Source organism: Aptenodytes patagonicus, chromosome 27, assembly GCF_965638725.1.
Source record: "Aptenodytes patagonicus chromosome 27, bAptPat1.pri.cur, whole genome shotgun sequence".
Classification (NCBI taxonomy): domain Eukaryota; kingdom Metazoa; phylum Chordata; class Aves; order Sphenisciformes; family Spheniscidae; genus Aptenodytes; species Aptenodytes patagonicus.
In genome coordinates, this window is record NC_134975.1 from 1337556 (window position 1) to 1353077 (window position 15522).

General features: G+C 50.5%; 1 protein-coding gene across 1 annotated transcript in view; it reads right to left on the bottom strand.

Annotated features, from left to right (window-relative positions):
- The window catches only part of HDAC7 (histone deacetylase 7), a 90715-nt gene extending 82891 nt beyond the window's left edge, over positions 1–7824 (bottom strand). Inside the window, exon 1 of the mRNA XM_076360378.1 lies at positions 7761–7824. Within this exon, the coding sequence (XP_076216493.1) occupies positions 7761–7779 (19 nt within the window). The 5' untranslated portion in view covers positions 7780–7824. The remainder of the gene's footprint in view (positions 1–7760) is intronic.
- Between the last annotated feature and the right edge of the window lie 7698 nt (positions 7825–15522).

The window sequence follows — 15522 nt, forward strand, 5'->3', positions numbered from 1 at the left end:
ATAACTGCCAAAACAAAACATGTTCAGTAGCGGGAGGCTTGGCGGCGGCGTGAAGACAGCACAGCAACTGTCTTCCCTGTGTTTTGGAGCTCACCAAAAGATTTCAGCCTAAACGGAACCATTTTCAGCAAATAGCATCATCCAGCACGCTCAGCCCGGCGCGTGTTGACTCAGGGCTGTCTCTACACATCCTTCCTACGGAGACCCAACACCACCAGCACCACTTGGGGGGGGGGGGGGGGAAGAAAAGAGAAAACAAAACAACAACACGAAAGACTTTCCAAAAGTGTTGCATGAAAAGTGAACACTCAGCAGAGCGAGGTTTCCTGCGCAGTGAGAGTTGGCCAGCGAACGAACAGGAAATCACTGCTTCCTGCCTGCAGAGGAAGCGCCTATCTAATGCCTGCGATCAAAAACAAACAGCACTTCAATTAAACAAACAAAGGACCTAAAACTTCAACAGCTCACAGCCTGGGTCAGCTCCAGCGGCAGGGAAACGCATCCAAAAATAAGAGGCTTGTAACCTTGAACAAGGCCCTCATCCTCTTCCCCTTGCAGCGCGCGCGCGCTGCATGGGCAGAAAGCAGAAGGGATTAGGCAACCTCCTGGCCACAGCCCTGGGAGGGGGCTGCCATCCCAGGAACCGGCCGCGCCGCCCCGGGGAAGGGGGAACGGTGGCCTCCAGAGACGTCCCCGACTCCTGGGTTTGGTGAAGGACCACTGCCAACAGCCAGAGCTGCGTCTGAGCTCAGCCCCACACATCCCCAGCGCCCGATGCCGCAGGTGAGGCAGGAATCCCAACGTCATTAAAAAAACCTTCTGCTCCAGCCTTACGGCTCCGAAGAGAAGTTTGAGAAGCATTTGCACAAGGACAGCAGCAGTAGCCCTGTGTCTTCTGACCCTCTGCAGATGGGAACCGACCTCGCATCTCCCGCAGCATTAGGGGCCGTTTAAATCACTAAGCTGGCAGATAGCACCTCAGTCCTGCCCCAGACTCATCTCAGATGCCTGTGACTTCGTATGGCTTTAAGCCAGGTCCCTGCGTCTGGTCTCTGCTTGTCTCAGTTTTGGTTTGAGATTTAGTTTCATGTATAGGAATGTTTCCTTTCTGATCTGCTACAGAGGGTTTTTTTGTTGTTGTTCTAACACAGATTCACTTGTCTTAAAAATAACGAATTCAGGAAGCGTGAAGAGGGATCCTTTCTTATTACATCTGAACAGAGCAGGATTTATAGTCCCTGGACTATAAATCATTCCCAGGAGTCGCACAGAACTATGATCTTGAGCCTCTCATGATTTCAGGGCTTCACCTCCAGTAAAGGGGCCAGAGGATGCTGAGGGCTGTGGAATGCCCAGGAATCTCGCAGTGTTTTCCAACTTGCTCAACACCTTTTGTCTAGACAAATCACAGTGAAGAGAGAGAGAGATCCGAAATGTCAGCAGGATTCCACAGCCAGGTCCTCCCCGTCCCGGTGTGTGCTGTCAGCGCTCAGATCAGCCACTGCGCCTGGGAGAAGCGGAGTCTGCTGCAGAATTTATCGAGTGAGCTATAGGGCCTGGGTCTCACCGAATGAATGACCAACACTGAACACGTGCCGTTTACCAGATTTAAAGCACAGGCACAAAGAGATGGAGGAAGTAGTTTTGCTTCAAACCCAAAGCCTCAGGATGTCTTCAACTCAAAATCCATCTCTGGAAAGCTGTATTCCCTTCAAAGCCGCGCTCTCTCCCCAAAACCCAGAACGAGCCCTTTCCTCCCCTGTGAGACTACCCGCCTGCTTACAGGTCCTCCAGCCTGGTGCCCAACCGCCCAGCCTGCTGTCCCTCCAGCCCGGGGTCCTCCAGGCTGAGCCCCAACGCTCCGGCATTGCTCATTCTGCACATGTCCGGTGCTCTGGGCTTTTCCAAAGCCAGGCTGGCTGGAAAAACTGCTCTCCCAGCATGAAAGCGAGCACAGAAAAAAAAAGAGAAACAAAAAGGCCAGGGCTGTCCTGGGACTTTGTGTTTGAAAGGGAGCGCTTTTCTCCGTCTCACTGAGCGTGCTTGACGACGTGGTGAGAAATATGGTTCAAGAACAAAGGACAGCAAGCAGTTACCAGGGAGGAGCAGGCTGGCGTGAAAAAAAAAAAGGCTGAAGCAGGCTGAACCGCAGTGTTACCTGTCTCCCAGCCTGCTGGGGACTAGCAGAAGCCACAGACTGGCAGCCCAGGGTTGCAGCAGCGCCAGAGGGACCTGGTGACCTTAGAGAGAGGCTCCGTCTCCTCCTATTCCACCCTCCCTTCCAGGGGTGGAAGCTGCAGCACCTCGAGTCCCGTCACACTCGCTCTGCTGTAGGTTTGCACCAGTGCTGCAGAGCTCAGGATGGGTTTTACAGACCCGCACGTCTGTGAAGACACGTGCCAGACACGGCACAAAGCAGAGCACAATGATGATTATTTTTTTTTCTTCTCCAGTGCATTTTGCATTTGAAGGATGCCAAGGCAGCAGCAAACTAGATCTGACTACGGGCTGATGGAATAACTATTCCAGAGTCACCGATAGCCCTGCAATGGTCTTGGACAGCAGATTTCAAGGATGGGAGAATGTGTGTGGCCACAAGGGTCTTCCTGTGTGGCCACCACACAAAACCCCATTCTTCAGCAGTTTGTCTGGTGATATCGTAACCATCAGGTGCAGCCATCACAAATTTGCTAAATGCTTGCAGCTCAGGCAAGATTTTTTTTTGCCTCACCCGCCTGGTTTGTTCGGGGGGGGGGGGGGGGGGGGGGGGGGAAGGTTTACCTGTTTCCTGGCATTATAGCTGCTCACTGGTTTTATTTGCTTTTAAAGTAAACTTCTTGATGAATTAACCAAGCCCAATTAATACATATTTAAAGCGCATCTTCCTGATGACACAAACAATGCATGGCTGTGTCTGTCCGGGAGAGATAGCAAGGGGTAAGTGTCACTGGAAATAAGGTCACAGCGGGGTACCTGTCACTTCCTATCCCTGCGCGCCATGAGGGTGGTCAAACACATCGTATCACCTCAATCCCAATTTCCCAACTGTTCCAGGTGGCCATTTCCAAGCGCTTTGTCCCAGTTTCCCTCCACTGTGTGACAGCCCCCACCGAGCGACCCCAAGCTCAGCTTCACCAAGGGAACGGGGCCATAAAGCCAGGACGATGGGTGCCAAAAAAAAGTCTCTTACAGTCTGTCAAGATGCCAAGAAGGTACCTCAAGTGGGACAAGTGCCTACAGAGCAGCGCTGCCGCCCCACCGGTCCCTCCCGCCTTTGCCCAGTCGCCTGCTGCTGTGACACTGGGGCTGTCAGAGGGAACGGCTGGGGCAGGGCGCAGCGCCGGTGATGGCAGCAGCCGCCGCGCCTTGCCAAAACATCCCAGCGGGGACAATAAGTGAGGGCCAAGCACCAGGACACGGTCTGAATACAGAGCTCCTGTGCTGAAGGAACGGCCTCCCTGGACGTTTGCACTCTGAAAGCTCTCGTCTGAGTCTTTTTAAACAATGTCTGGTCCTTTCTACTGCAGAATTGCAGCCCTGGCCTGGCGGATAAAAGGGTTGCTGATGCTGTTCCATCCCTTGCTGGAAAATACATGCAACATCCCTGGAAAGTTGATTGCTAATATGGAAATGCTGGCCAATTTCCTCATTGTGTAAGTGCCAAGAACACAGATGAGCTCCTGGAGGCTGCTACGGAGGGGACTATGGGCACAGAGGTGGGGAAGACTTTCAGTGGCAGAAGTGGCAGTAAAGTTCTCATCTCCTCCTGAAAAATCAAGGGAACACAATTATGCATCCGAAAAGCTCCATTAAATCTGAAGGTTTCATCTCATTTATATTAACACATGTCAGCTCCTGCTGGAAAAGTGCCTGTCCCAGGCAGTAGCACAACAGCTTTGGAGGTTTCCTCCTGCCGCAGATCTGAGATCTGTTCAATATCAAGTCTGGAGATGCTCATTTCACCTCCCTCATTCTGCTACTTTAAAGCCCAATTTTATCCAAACTCCTTCAACTTAGTCAACGGGATTTAAGGTGAACGTGACTGCTTCCCTAATGTTGATAGGCTCTGATCCTCCCTGGAGTAATCCTGTTCACGTCCATCTAGCCTAGTGTCCGTTCCTGAGCCATCTCTAACTGCAACTCCTAGTCCATTTTCAGAGATACCAGAGTGCCGCCCAAAGTTGCTGGATTTAGTAGAGGTCTCTGGCTAAGAGCAAATGGCACAAATACAGCTGCACTGGGATGAAGGGAAAACACCTGATGTTGTGTTGGACTAGAAATGTGATTTTAAGGAGAGAAAAGCTCAAAAAAAAAATATATCTAGCCTACTCTGACTTTCTGCACAACGGACTACACAGGCTCTCTAGATGATTTTTGCACAAGTTACAAGTTCTGCAGGTCTCCTAGAAAACTTCCAGCCATGTTTTGAACAGTTTATATGTTGCAGAATACAGGACAACTTTTACGTTGTTTATAGCATAAGAACACACCATGCTGCAACAGCTACCTGAACCGATGCAGAACCCCAGATGGTCTCAGTAATGCTTTAATGAGTAATAAAAGTGTTCTTTTATACCTTCTTTGATCGTTCCCCGTTTATAAGGCCCAAGATCACGCTTGGTTTTTCAACTGCCATATTATACCAGAAACAGTACCAGCAGGTTTCTTCCTTCAAAGCCTCCTATAGCCTCTTCAAGCGTTGCTTCCTAAAATACAGCTCCCCATTGCAACTATGCCCTATTTCCATGCCGGGCAGCATCAACATTCCTGTTTTCCAGAAGAATCAACTCCAGTCAGATTAAAACATAGTAAGGACACAGCTGTTAATTTTATCTGCCTAGGTATCACATTGGGCCTTATGGGAGAAGTGGGGCACGTCCTCCTGATTGCCCAGATGGTGGCCAAATCCCGTCCAGAGTCCGTTTCCTAGAATAGATCCAGCAGTCAGCACCTGACCTACTTTCTCTGTTCTCAGCTGTAGTCTTCCAGTGTTTTCTAACACAAAAATCACATTGTTTACACGTGCCCAGGTTTACCCTGTTAATCTGAATTTCCCTTTATCAGCTGTCTTTCCTCTGTCTGTTTTTCCTGTCTTTTCCATGCGCAAGTCATCAGCTGCTTCTCCTAAAGCCCCTACCGGAAGGATTCAACTTATCCAGATTAGAAGCGCACATCAAATATCTACTTTTAGCTGAGATGAACAGTGCCCAGAAGAGCTGCCTCCTGCCCTCTGCCTGCAAAGGGAGCCAAGCCTGAGCAGCTCAGCTGGGCTCGTCCACCTTAACTTGCATGAATTCCACCTGACAAGCCCATACATGGGATGAAGGAGACCAATAAAGCCATTGGAAACCTTCCTAATGGTAGTTATCCCAGACTTTCTTTCCTGCTCTAGGGCAGAAGACAGAAATTTGGGAAACTCACCTGAAATAAAGCTTTTAGGAGAATTTATCTGAGGATCAGTCATTATGGCGTGGAGGCTTGCTGGGGACTTTCAGGGACCAATCTTCTCCATGCCCCATCCCAAGGACCTCAGATACCCTGTGGTATTTCCTAGACTAGGATACTATTTCCTATGAATCGTATTTCAGCGCAGACAGCAGATACTGGAGACAGATGGAAATGAAGAGGAGAAACTCCAAGGGGGGGTACCGAGACATGGGGTCATCAGATAACAGCATCTGGGCTGTATTTAGTTGCATGCAATCGACTCCTCAACCTGGGAGTCATCCCACTTCACGGTGTCTTTGGCAGTGAAGCCTCAAGGACTTCCCACCAAGGCCATTTGATCCCACCAGCACGTCGCAGCTCACGGCCCCTCTCAGTGGCAGCACTACTGTCGCTTGTGGCCTTGTATTGTTAACCAGATCACTGAGCTAACACCGAGCAACTGAGGTTAAAAATAAACCCTTAGGGCCCGGTTTAACGACACTGACGTTGAACTCGTGCGATTACAGAAGTGAAGGGGCAGCTGAGAGATGGGAAAAGCGGCAGAACTACTGGAGCACCTTCCCTCCCCAAAGCAGCTACTGCTACATCTCGCCAGTTTTCCCTCCTCTGCTTTTTCAAACTCGGGTGGTTACCAGTCTAAGGAACATGCCGTAACACAGCAACGTTTCTCTTAAGCACGCAGCATTTCCCGTTTGCCGAAGTACATCTAGTACCACTGTCCTCAGCCCATATCGTACTGCAGGTTCCCGCACCGCCATGCGGCCCATATGCACCACCTATACCATGCATCACCAGCAGTTTTCCCCCAGTTCCCCTAAGTAACATGAAGGTAGGGAACGCATTGCAAGTTATTCAGCAAATAGAGGAGCCGATACAAGTGAGAGAGGGGACTTTTTGACCTCGGACATCCTTCAGAGTCACGGGCCCTTCTCCTTTGTTCCCATTGTCACCTCGGCACTGCAAGCAAAATAAGTTTGCATCAACGGTGGGGGCAAAGAGAGGGACTGCTACACCAGTGAGTACATCAGAGCATGCGAAAGCTCAGGGAATGCAAACACCTTGAAAGGAAGATTTCATGAGATGAGCGTATTTTAGCTGTTTGCAAAGGCCTGCCAGAAAGAGCAGCGGGGAAGTGCCAGGAACACAGAGCTGTTTTGGTGCACATCGAACGGAGCAAGTGTCCTGGGAAGCTGCTCTGGAGGAGGAGCTGGCAGGTTTACAATGTGCTTTTTTGCAGCGTGCAATCCCTTGGGAAGATCTTAAAGATTTATCTGGGATAGGCCTTCTTGTCCATCACAGTCTCCCACATGAATCGGTTACAGTTTCCTGGCAGGGTAAGACTGGGACCCCGTATTGGAAGTTGCACGTTAGGCAGCAGCTTCGTCACTTGTCCTGAATTCCATTAATTAATGCACATCACACCGCTGCTGAGATGTCCTGGATTTTGCCTCCTGCTTTTTGTGCACGAAACAATTTAAAACAGATCACTCAGGCAAAACTAGACTCCAGATAACACTCTTTACAAGAACACCACACACTGCGCCTCTGCCTGCTTTCTGCGGTCCCCAGCACGGACCGCAGTGAGCCCCACCGGCCACTCTCTGCCTGGGACGCAGCGGTTGCGAGTCATCAATCCCCTGCGCTGAGCAGAAGTTCCCCTGTGCTCCAGCCCATCTCTCGCTTCGCCATTTAAAACAGACTGGAAAATTCCTACGAGGCTGTTGAAGGCAAGAGAGCAGAAATGCCAGGGGCACCGGCAGGAAGGTCTGCAGCATCGGCACGACGCAGCCCTCGCCTCTGAAACCAAGCGCCCCTGGATCGTGGAGGTGTCTCCCACCCGGTGCCTTTACAAGCTTCTCTTTTAGTGTCACCCCTGGACTGCACAGCCCCAAAGCTGCGGGGGAGATCTCCCTCCCGCAGCCCAGCTCAGAGTCATGCTTGATTGCATCATATTTATTTTTCTTTGCCTTTGAGATCAGGATTCCTCCCACCTTGCTGAGAGCCAGGTTTTGCCCAGTCTCACAAGGAGGGGAGCCAGCGGGTGACCCACACCCAGGCACACAGCTGGGTGGCAAAGCCTTCTCCAGTGCGCGTGTCCGATGGGGACAGCGTTAGCGCTTTCTCGGGCGGCGCTGGTTGGGTTTCGAAAGTTTTAACATTTACAGCATCTGCTCTTGTGCTATTTGATACCTCCGCAGCCCGAGAGCGGCGAGCGGAGGACCCCGGCGCTGCGGGGACGGACACGAGCACCCACCGGGAACGGCCGCATTTGCAGATGCAGTGACCGGCAGAGTCACTAGCAGGCTACTCACCCTGGCTTTGTCCTTGCATCCAGAGGAATTAAAGCCCTTGGAGATGAGGTCTCATTGTTCAAGATGTGCTTGAGGGAGGCAGCTGCTTTCTTTATATCTCAAGATTCACTAAAGTTCAGGAAGAGAGAGAGAAAGAGAGGGGACGGCAAAAGGGGAGGGACTGAGAGAAGGGCCCAGAGGCCGTATAGAATGACAATGGAAGGAAATGCTTTATCAAACCTAGAAAGCCAACCCTGTCCTGGGAACACAGAGGGAGAAAAAAAAAAAACTTGCAGAAGAAAAGCGAGTTCAGCTGCCCTGGGTTCCTCCCTTGGCAGCACAAGCCCTCCTCCCCCAGCCCCTCTCTCCCAAACACAATGCAAGCCGGTGAAAGCCGTCAGGCTCAAACACTTTTTTTTTCATTAAACAGAGAGAAGTTTCAGTTCTTTTGGGGGGGGGGGGGGGGGGGGGGGAACCAAAAATTCCAACAACCAAACCCTGCCCGGGAATGGGAATGTGACGCTCTTCCCCCTCCCCCGGCTCCAGCCTTCCAAGTTTCTATGAGTCAAACGTTTGCAATGTGTTACCGAAATGTTACCAAGCTGGAATGCAGCATCTGAGAGGGTTTAGCTAATAAAACTTTTGTTTGTTGGCTGGGAGAAAGTGTCACCGGCAGAGAATTCGGTGGTTGTTCTTCTTCTTCCTTTTGTTTTTCCCATCTATGTCTTATCCGGCGAGGGTTAACTGGTTGTGCAATGCTGACACCCTACGAGGGTGGCATTAACCCAGCGCTCCTGTCCCAAATGGAAAGGGAAATTGCACTGTTAAGCAAGAGACCAACGGAAAGAGTCAATCTGATAGAGCAGGTGGGAAACAGAGGGCCAGAGAAATTAAATTGTACAGACAACCTAGGGCACAGCTAGGGACAGACCTCAGCTACCGAAGCACGACTTCGCAGACACAGGCTTTGAGATTTTGGGGGTCAGAAAAGCACTATTTCCTCATCTGACAGTCCTCAGGTTTGTCCCAAGGAGCTTTCATCCGAGACAACCAGTTACTGGGCCCAAAGTCTACAGTGTTTTCTAGAAGCATCTGCTCCGGATTTGCACACATCGAGCTTCTCAATTTTTTCCTCAATAATTTAACAGCCTAACAAGGAACACTTTCTCAATGATGTTAAGTCACCACCAAAACCAGTGTCTTTTTTTCTTGTTTGCGCCTGGCTTTAACCCCTGGAAATTGATTATTGTTATGCATTTTATCACTTTCAAATCTAGTCGAATCCAGTATTTTCTAGTGTCGCTAAACACAGCGGAATAACGGATTGAGAGGCTGTTGAGTTTTGATGTACTGAACAGATTAAGTCCCTTCAATAGCTTGCTGCAAGCCATGCTCCCTCCTGTTCCCACTCCTGTGGGACGAGCTGATCTCTGCCCTGCCCGAAGCCATCCTTCCTTTCAAGGATTTGTCTAGGGAAAAACATACAGATCTCGAACACGAAGTCAGCTGCAATCAGGAAAAAAGGTCCAATCTGAGGATTTTATTCTGAATTTGTTCAGAAAAGTTAAGCCAGCTGCACTCTAAGGTGCTAAACACTGTTATAATGCTGGGTAAAAGTTTCAGAAGCACAGAACTCATTTAGGTGGCTATATCTAATTTTCACTAAAAAGTTTTTGGCACTTACAAAGAAAAGTTATGGGAGCTGAAGAGAGAGCTTCCTCTCCGGTCACTCGAGAGAAGCTCTCCAGGGTGAGATTCCGTTGTATGCCTGTTCTTAGCTCCATTCCCACTGCTGTCTCCCCAGTCCTCGAGGATCTTGGCCACATCATTACCTGCCCTTCACTCCTCAGTCCTCCTCCTTGAGGAGGAGCCACTGGTGTTTGTGCAGGAGGCCAGTGAGGCCTCCTACATGCTGAGGGACACAGATGTGGCATCTTCCAGTAGGTCCGTAGGGGAATTCGGGCCATAGCACAGTAGTTTTGCAGCTCTGAGCTTTTGAGCATCTCACTCTCATGGTGGGAGCACAGCCTAGTCCAAGAAGAGTGCATGAGGATGACGAGTGCAAGAAGGAAAGCAGGAGAGTAGGGGAGAAGCTGAGGGACTGTCCCTCTTCAGTGCTTGCAAGCCTTAGTCTTTCCAGGAGGTGGCTCCTTCCACCTGGGATTCCTAGCCCCAAACCACTTCCAAGGCTTGTAGCCTTCACCCTTCTGAAGGACCTTGTTTTCAGGGTTCAGGCTCCAGGAGGAAGATAGTAACGCTCTTCCTGCCTCACCCATTGCCACCCCAAGTGTCCCTTTCAATAATAGCAGTTGGCCTAACATAAGGAGGCCTGGCTTCAGGTTTTGCCTCTGTCTGAGGGAAGGAAAATCTCCATCAGCCAGGAGAATCCTCCCAGGAGCCTTGCAAAGGGATGGACTCCACCTCTTCCGCTGAAGTTGCCCTGCTTTGTGCAAGACACCACACAAAGCACGCAAATTCTCCCGAGAGTGGAGTTTGGGCTCCCTGCCCTGCTCCTGGATTGGAGAATCATAGTCAACCTGTCCTGGCTATTTCCAGCCCAAGCACAAATTATCCTTTAACGCCAACTGGAGCAGTGTCAGTAGAAAAGAGGGAGCATGGTGGCCCTTCTCCCACCTCTAAAAAATCAAGCGATGCCAGTCCTGCGCGAGCAGGTAGATGTGAATTTCTGAGACTAGAAACAGCTGAAGTCTTCTCAAAAGCAAAAGTTTAGTTTCGCTGTCACAAAGATGAGAGAGAAAAATCGCTTATTTGTCCTCACAATTGGCAGCAGCAAAAATTCACATTCATGGCAACAGCAGGGCAAGTTCTGGAAGGGGGCTGGGAGGGATCCATCAGACTGCAGAAAGCCACGACTGAGGGCTGCTTTCTCCCCCAAGTGACAAGTCACATCCTGGGGTGTCCCAGGCAGTCCCGTCCAGGTAAAAAACTGTTCTTGGGATTTTTCTGTTCTCAGATAAAAGAACCTGATATCCCGACAGAGGAAAAAAGGAAAAATAAAAATAAAGATCATGGGGAAAGCTCTGAGGGGAAAGGAAATGGCGGTGGTAGAGATGTGCTTAGGAGAGAGTTTGACAATCGGCCACGCAGAATGGAGTGCCCCCAAACAGGGTCACTCCTGCTCCGGGTCTGAGCCAAGTTGTTATAACAAGTTACAAACTTTTACCTAGTTGGACATTTGCATCATTTGCACGTTAGGTGTAAGGACACAGAAGGAACTGCCAAAAGCAGAGTTGTTTAAAGGCCAGGCAGAGATAAGAGATACTGCCTTGTTTAACAAAGAGACATTTCCATATCTAAGGAAGTGAGGCAATCCTGTCTAATTAAGAAGACTGACCAAAGTCTCCCAGGAGGAAGAAAGAGGGTGAAAGATTAAAATCTTTGTGTTTCAAAGGCGGAGGAGACCAGCCAGGAAAGCTCATGTTCTGCCAACTGGAGAACCCAAAAGATGTTGTGTGGCAGCTTGAGCACTGGAAGTGGTTATGATGGTGGATCTAAGGAGGTTCCTGAAGGTGTTCATGATGGGAGGTGTGTCTGAAGGGTTTGGGATGGCCACCCAAAAGAAGTTCTGTCTCTATCAGAGGCACCTGAGGCCAAAGGCAAGCTCTGAACACTACCCTGCAGGACAGTCAGACAGTCAGCTGGATAGGAGAGAGAAGGATTTTGTGCACGTCTGCACCCCAGCAGCCAGAGGGAGCATTTCCCACAGTTGCTGGTTGGAAGGACCCTCGTCCGAGGACCTGAGGTGCACGTAGCTGCTTTGGCACAGGAGCAGTTGGAGTTTCCTGGAAGGGTCAGTTCTGCCCTGAAAGAAGAACACGGGCAGTCAAGGAGAGCAGGAGGAAACAGAGGCCTTATAGAGCTTTTGGGGTAGACCAGCTGCGGTACGCGTGTGCACATGGGGACTGTGAGCACATATAGACACCCCCTTATGGCAAGCGTGGGTGGTGGGTTCATGCTGTAGAAGGAGTTGGAAAGTGGCACCCAGTGGACTTCGAGGTGGGAATGCAGAGACCCAGGAATGGAGCAGGCAGTGAGCAGGGCTTTCAGAACCCATGCCGTGACCCATCTTCTGAAGGAAAGCATATGCCTAGCTCCTTTGAACTTCCGCAGTTGTGCAAATGCTAAGCCCCAGTGCTCTAATCTGTGCTGGCATTTTCCAAGAGCACTTCTTCAAGGCTTTATCATGAAAAAAACCAAACCTCTACGCATTCCAGTGGGCTCCTGAAATCCCTAGCTATGTACATAGCTCCCTCAAAGGAAAGCCTTCACGTAGTCCACAAGCGCTTATTCGCCATTCACGCAGCTGCCTTGTGGGTACGCCCTGCTGCATTTAAAGATGTACACGGAGAGGAGGAATTTCAAAATTTCAGGGGAACTGTAGGCTAGCACAGAGGAATGTAAAGACATACATGGAGAATGCTCACACCATGTGGGAACGATGTTCCAGGACACTCCCAGAAGATGCTGTGCCCATGCACAGGCATCCTGCAAGCTTTCTGCAAACTTGCAATCTGCACAGCAGATTGCTTTGGGGCCGGGAATGAAATAGCTCTGGCAGACCTACTTTGGCCTTGTTCTGTGCTATCCCTCTTTTCTGCAGAAGATGGTCCCAGTTAAGCCTCCTCTCAGACTGTACCTGACATTGACAGTCCCCTTCCTGAGCCCTGTGTGGCCCAGCACACCACATGCGGTGGCTCAGCATGGACTAACCTGTGCAGTTCTCCTACAGTGCAAGATTTCCCCTTGCTGCCATCCCCCGGTGCTGGTACAGCAGCCCAGTAAAGAAGTCCCAATGTCCTCATCAGTGGGAGATTTGGGGGCACGGCAGAAAGGCGTGGTGGCATGGCCATGCCACATTGCCCTCTGGGGTTGTGTGGCAGAAGACCTGAGCAGCTCCAGGGGCAGTGTTTGTTGGCAGATGCCGTGACATCTGCCAGCACTGGCTTCTCCCCTGCTGTCCTCTCAAGTGCGGCATGGTCACATCAGTGTGGATATGTGGAGTTCGTTTAGGGTTGGGAAAGCTGAGGCAGCGTAGAGAGGAGAGGAGGGGTTCTTTAAATTGCATAGATACAGCCAGGTATTTCAGCAGCCTTGTCGGCTAGAAACTACTCAAAGGATGAATAGTATTCTGTTCATATGCTGGAAAACTACAGGCTGCTATTTCTGTAACTAATGAGGCTGGAGCAGGTCTGAGATGGTGTTTAGGAGCATAAAGAAGCAGATAGATTTTCAAAAATCTTTGGGTAATAAGCAGTATGAGCTTTGCTGAAAATCCTGCTAGGTGCCTGTCACTCTGTGTTGAACATGCCTTCAGCACCTCGTCTTTTCCAGTCAAAGCACGAAGACCTAAGCTGTGCTGCTGGGTCCCAGGGTCTTGAGCTAAGTCAGATGCACCCCACCAGCCCTGGCATGCTTACGAGAGCTCGGCCTTTGCTTCCAGCAGCCACGAGCCTGCTCTCGCATCACCCAAGATCCACCTCCCTGCCTGAAAGGTGAGTGGAGAGCGGGACTGCCAGAATTGTCCTTGGACGCTAAGCAGGCCATCAGTGGCTTAAAAGCTGGAGGAGCAGCAGCGTGGGTGCAGGCGGTGGATGTGCGAGGCAGGGGGAGGAGAGCTGCCTGGAGCCACATCTCTCCATAGAAGGCAGGAAACGAGCAGGTTTGTTTCTTCAGGAGGAGAAGAGTTATGTCTGCAAGGCACGCCGGCTAAAAATACTCCGAGCTGTTGAGGACCAGGGCGTACGAGAGAGGTTGCTTGGGAGAGCATGCCACAGGGTGCTGGTGCCCTGGGTCTGAAGGAAAGGCGGCGATGCCACATGTGTGGCACTGTGGCCTTCCTTACAGCCTCTGCAGGGGAGACCCTGGGGTGATGTTCAGCAAACCCAAGGGGCAGGATTGGGGCATCCGAGACCCACAAAACTGGATGCTCTCCGAATCCTGCCCAGGTACTTTGGCCCTTGTTTTAGGCTCTGAAGTGAACACAGCAGCCTGGCTCAGCCTATTTGTTAATAGTTAGTACACAAAGCAATCTGAACCCCAGCTACGCTCTGCAGGTTCTTCACATCAATATTGTGATTGTGCAGGGAACAGAGACATGAGCCGCCCCCAGGCGGGTCACCCCAGGGGGACTCGGTGCCCCTGCACAGCACAGAGCAGCACTCAACACAGGGACACCAATGAGGCTAAAACCCCTCAGGAAAGGGGACAGCTGTACCCAGTCTCTGTCCACGTGACAAACAGGCAAGACATCCAACACCAAGAACATTTTGGACACCTGGCATGAAATAGGTAGGGGACACAGACTGACAGACCCTCACACCTCTAACCCCAGAGTAGACCTTCCCACCGGGATGCACTTCTTGACTGAGAGCAACTCTAACAACTGTATTCCTCCTGGGGTGTTTCTGTTAGCAACTGTTCAGCCACCACAAGCCCCGGTGAAGAACAAGGGCCAGGTTAAACTCACCCATTCTCCTGGCTCTGAGCTTCTAAGGATGGAGACGGTGGCACATCAGCATGCACGATGCCCCTCCACGGCACACCAGCATCTCCCTGGAGACCTCATCCAACAGCAGACCTGCTTGAATCATTTCACATCTTCTTGAGCTTCAGCTAGCAAAAAGGCATTTCAAATAATTTTTCCCCTTTTGAAAAGGCTGGTCCCTTGTGGACGACTCCACAGCAAGGGCGTGAGGAGGAACTTGCCTGGCCTCAGTCCCAGTAAATCACAGTTCAAAGACAGCTGAACTCCATTTTGTGATTATTAACCCCAGCCCTGCTCCATTTGTTTGGCCTGTCTGAGGCTATATATAGTGATGGGAGCAGGCATGGCTAGCGGAGAATTGTGTGCAGCTGTTAAGCACAGCCCCCACCTTTCCAAAAAAATTATAAAAAAAAAAAAAAAAAAAAAAATATCCAGCAAAACAGGAAGACTATGGCTGGGAAATGAGAAGCAGCTGTGAAGAGGAGGGATGAGATGTCATACAGGGAGGCCTGACTTCAAAACTTGCAGGAAATGTATGAGAAATTTCACAGCCACTTTTCTAATCCATCATCCCACCCGTGTCCCGCAGTGGCCCTTGGCTGCGGTAGCAGGCTGTGAGTGCCAGAGGTAGGAGCATCTCCAGGGTGGACTCAGCAGGAAGACCTACGAAAATGGCTGTTTGTTCTCATATTGCCATCAACAATGTCTTGCTGTGCCTTCGTGACAGATCCTAATCACTACAGATAGATTGAATGCCAAGAACAGGCAGGTGCTGAACCAAGGGAGCTCCAGTATTGATTCTGTGCATACCTGGTAATGAAACGCTTAGAACAGTAGTGGTGAAAAACTCTGAACATAACACATATCTAATATGCAACCTAGGTGCTAAGGGAGTGAAGGAGAGGACCAGGATGAAAAAGGAGAGGTGGAGAAACGCGGAGGTGCCTTGCTGAGACCACTGTCCTCTTCCCGCACTCTCACGAGCCAGAGGCCTCTCGGCATAGATCAGCAGAAGATGCTGCTGTTCCTCATCGTGCTTCATTTTGGAGCTGCCAAAGAGGTATACACCAGGCCAGGTGATGCTGCATTAGCAGTCTGCACACAAAAGCTTCCCTTTGGCCTCTGCATCGGCCTGAAAAAACACCTAATGATTAAAAAGAAATGCTTATAATAGCATCCAGGGCTCTGAACTTTTCGTGTCGGGCATAGGAAGGTTGCTTCTCAGTGTGCACATGCAGCAAAAACCTGCTGGAGCTGTAGATGCATTTAGTTTGGATA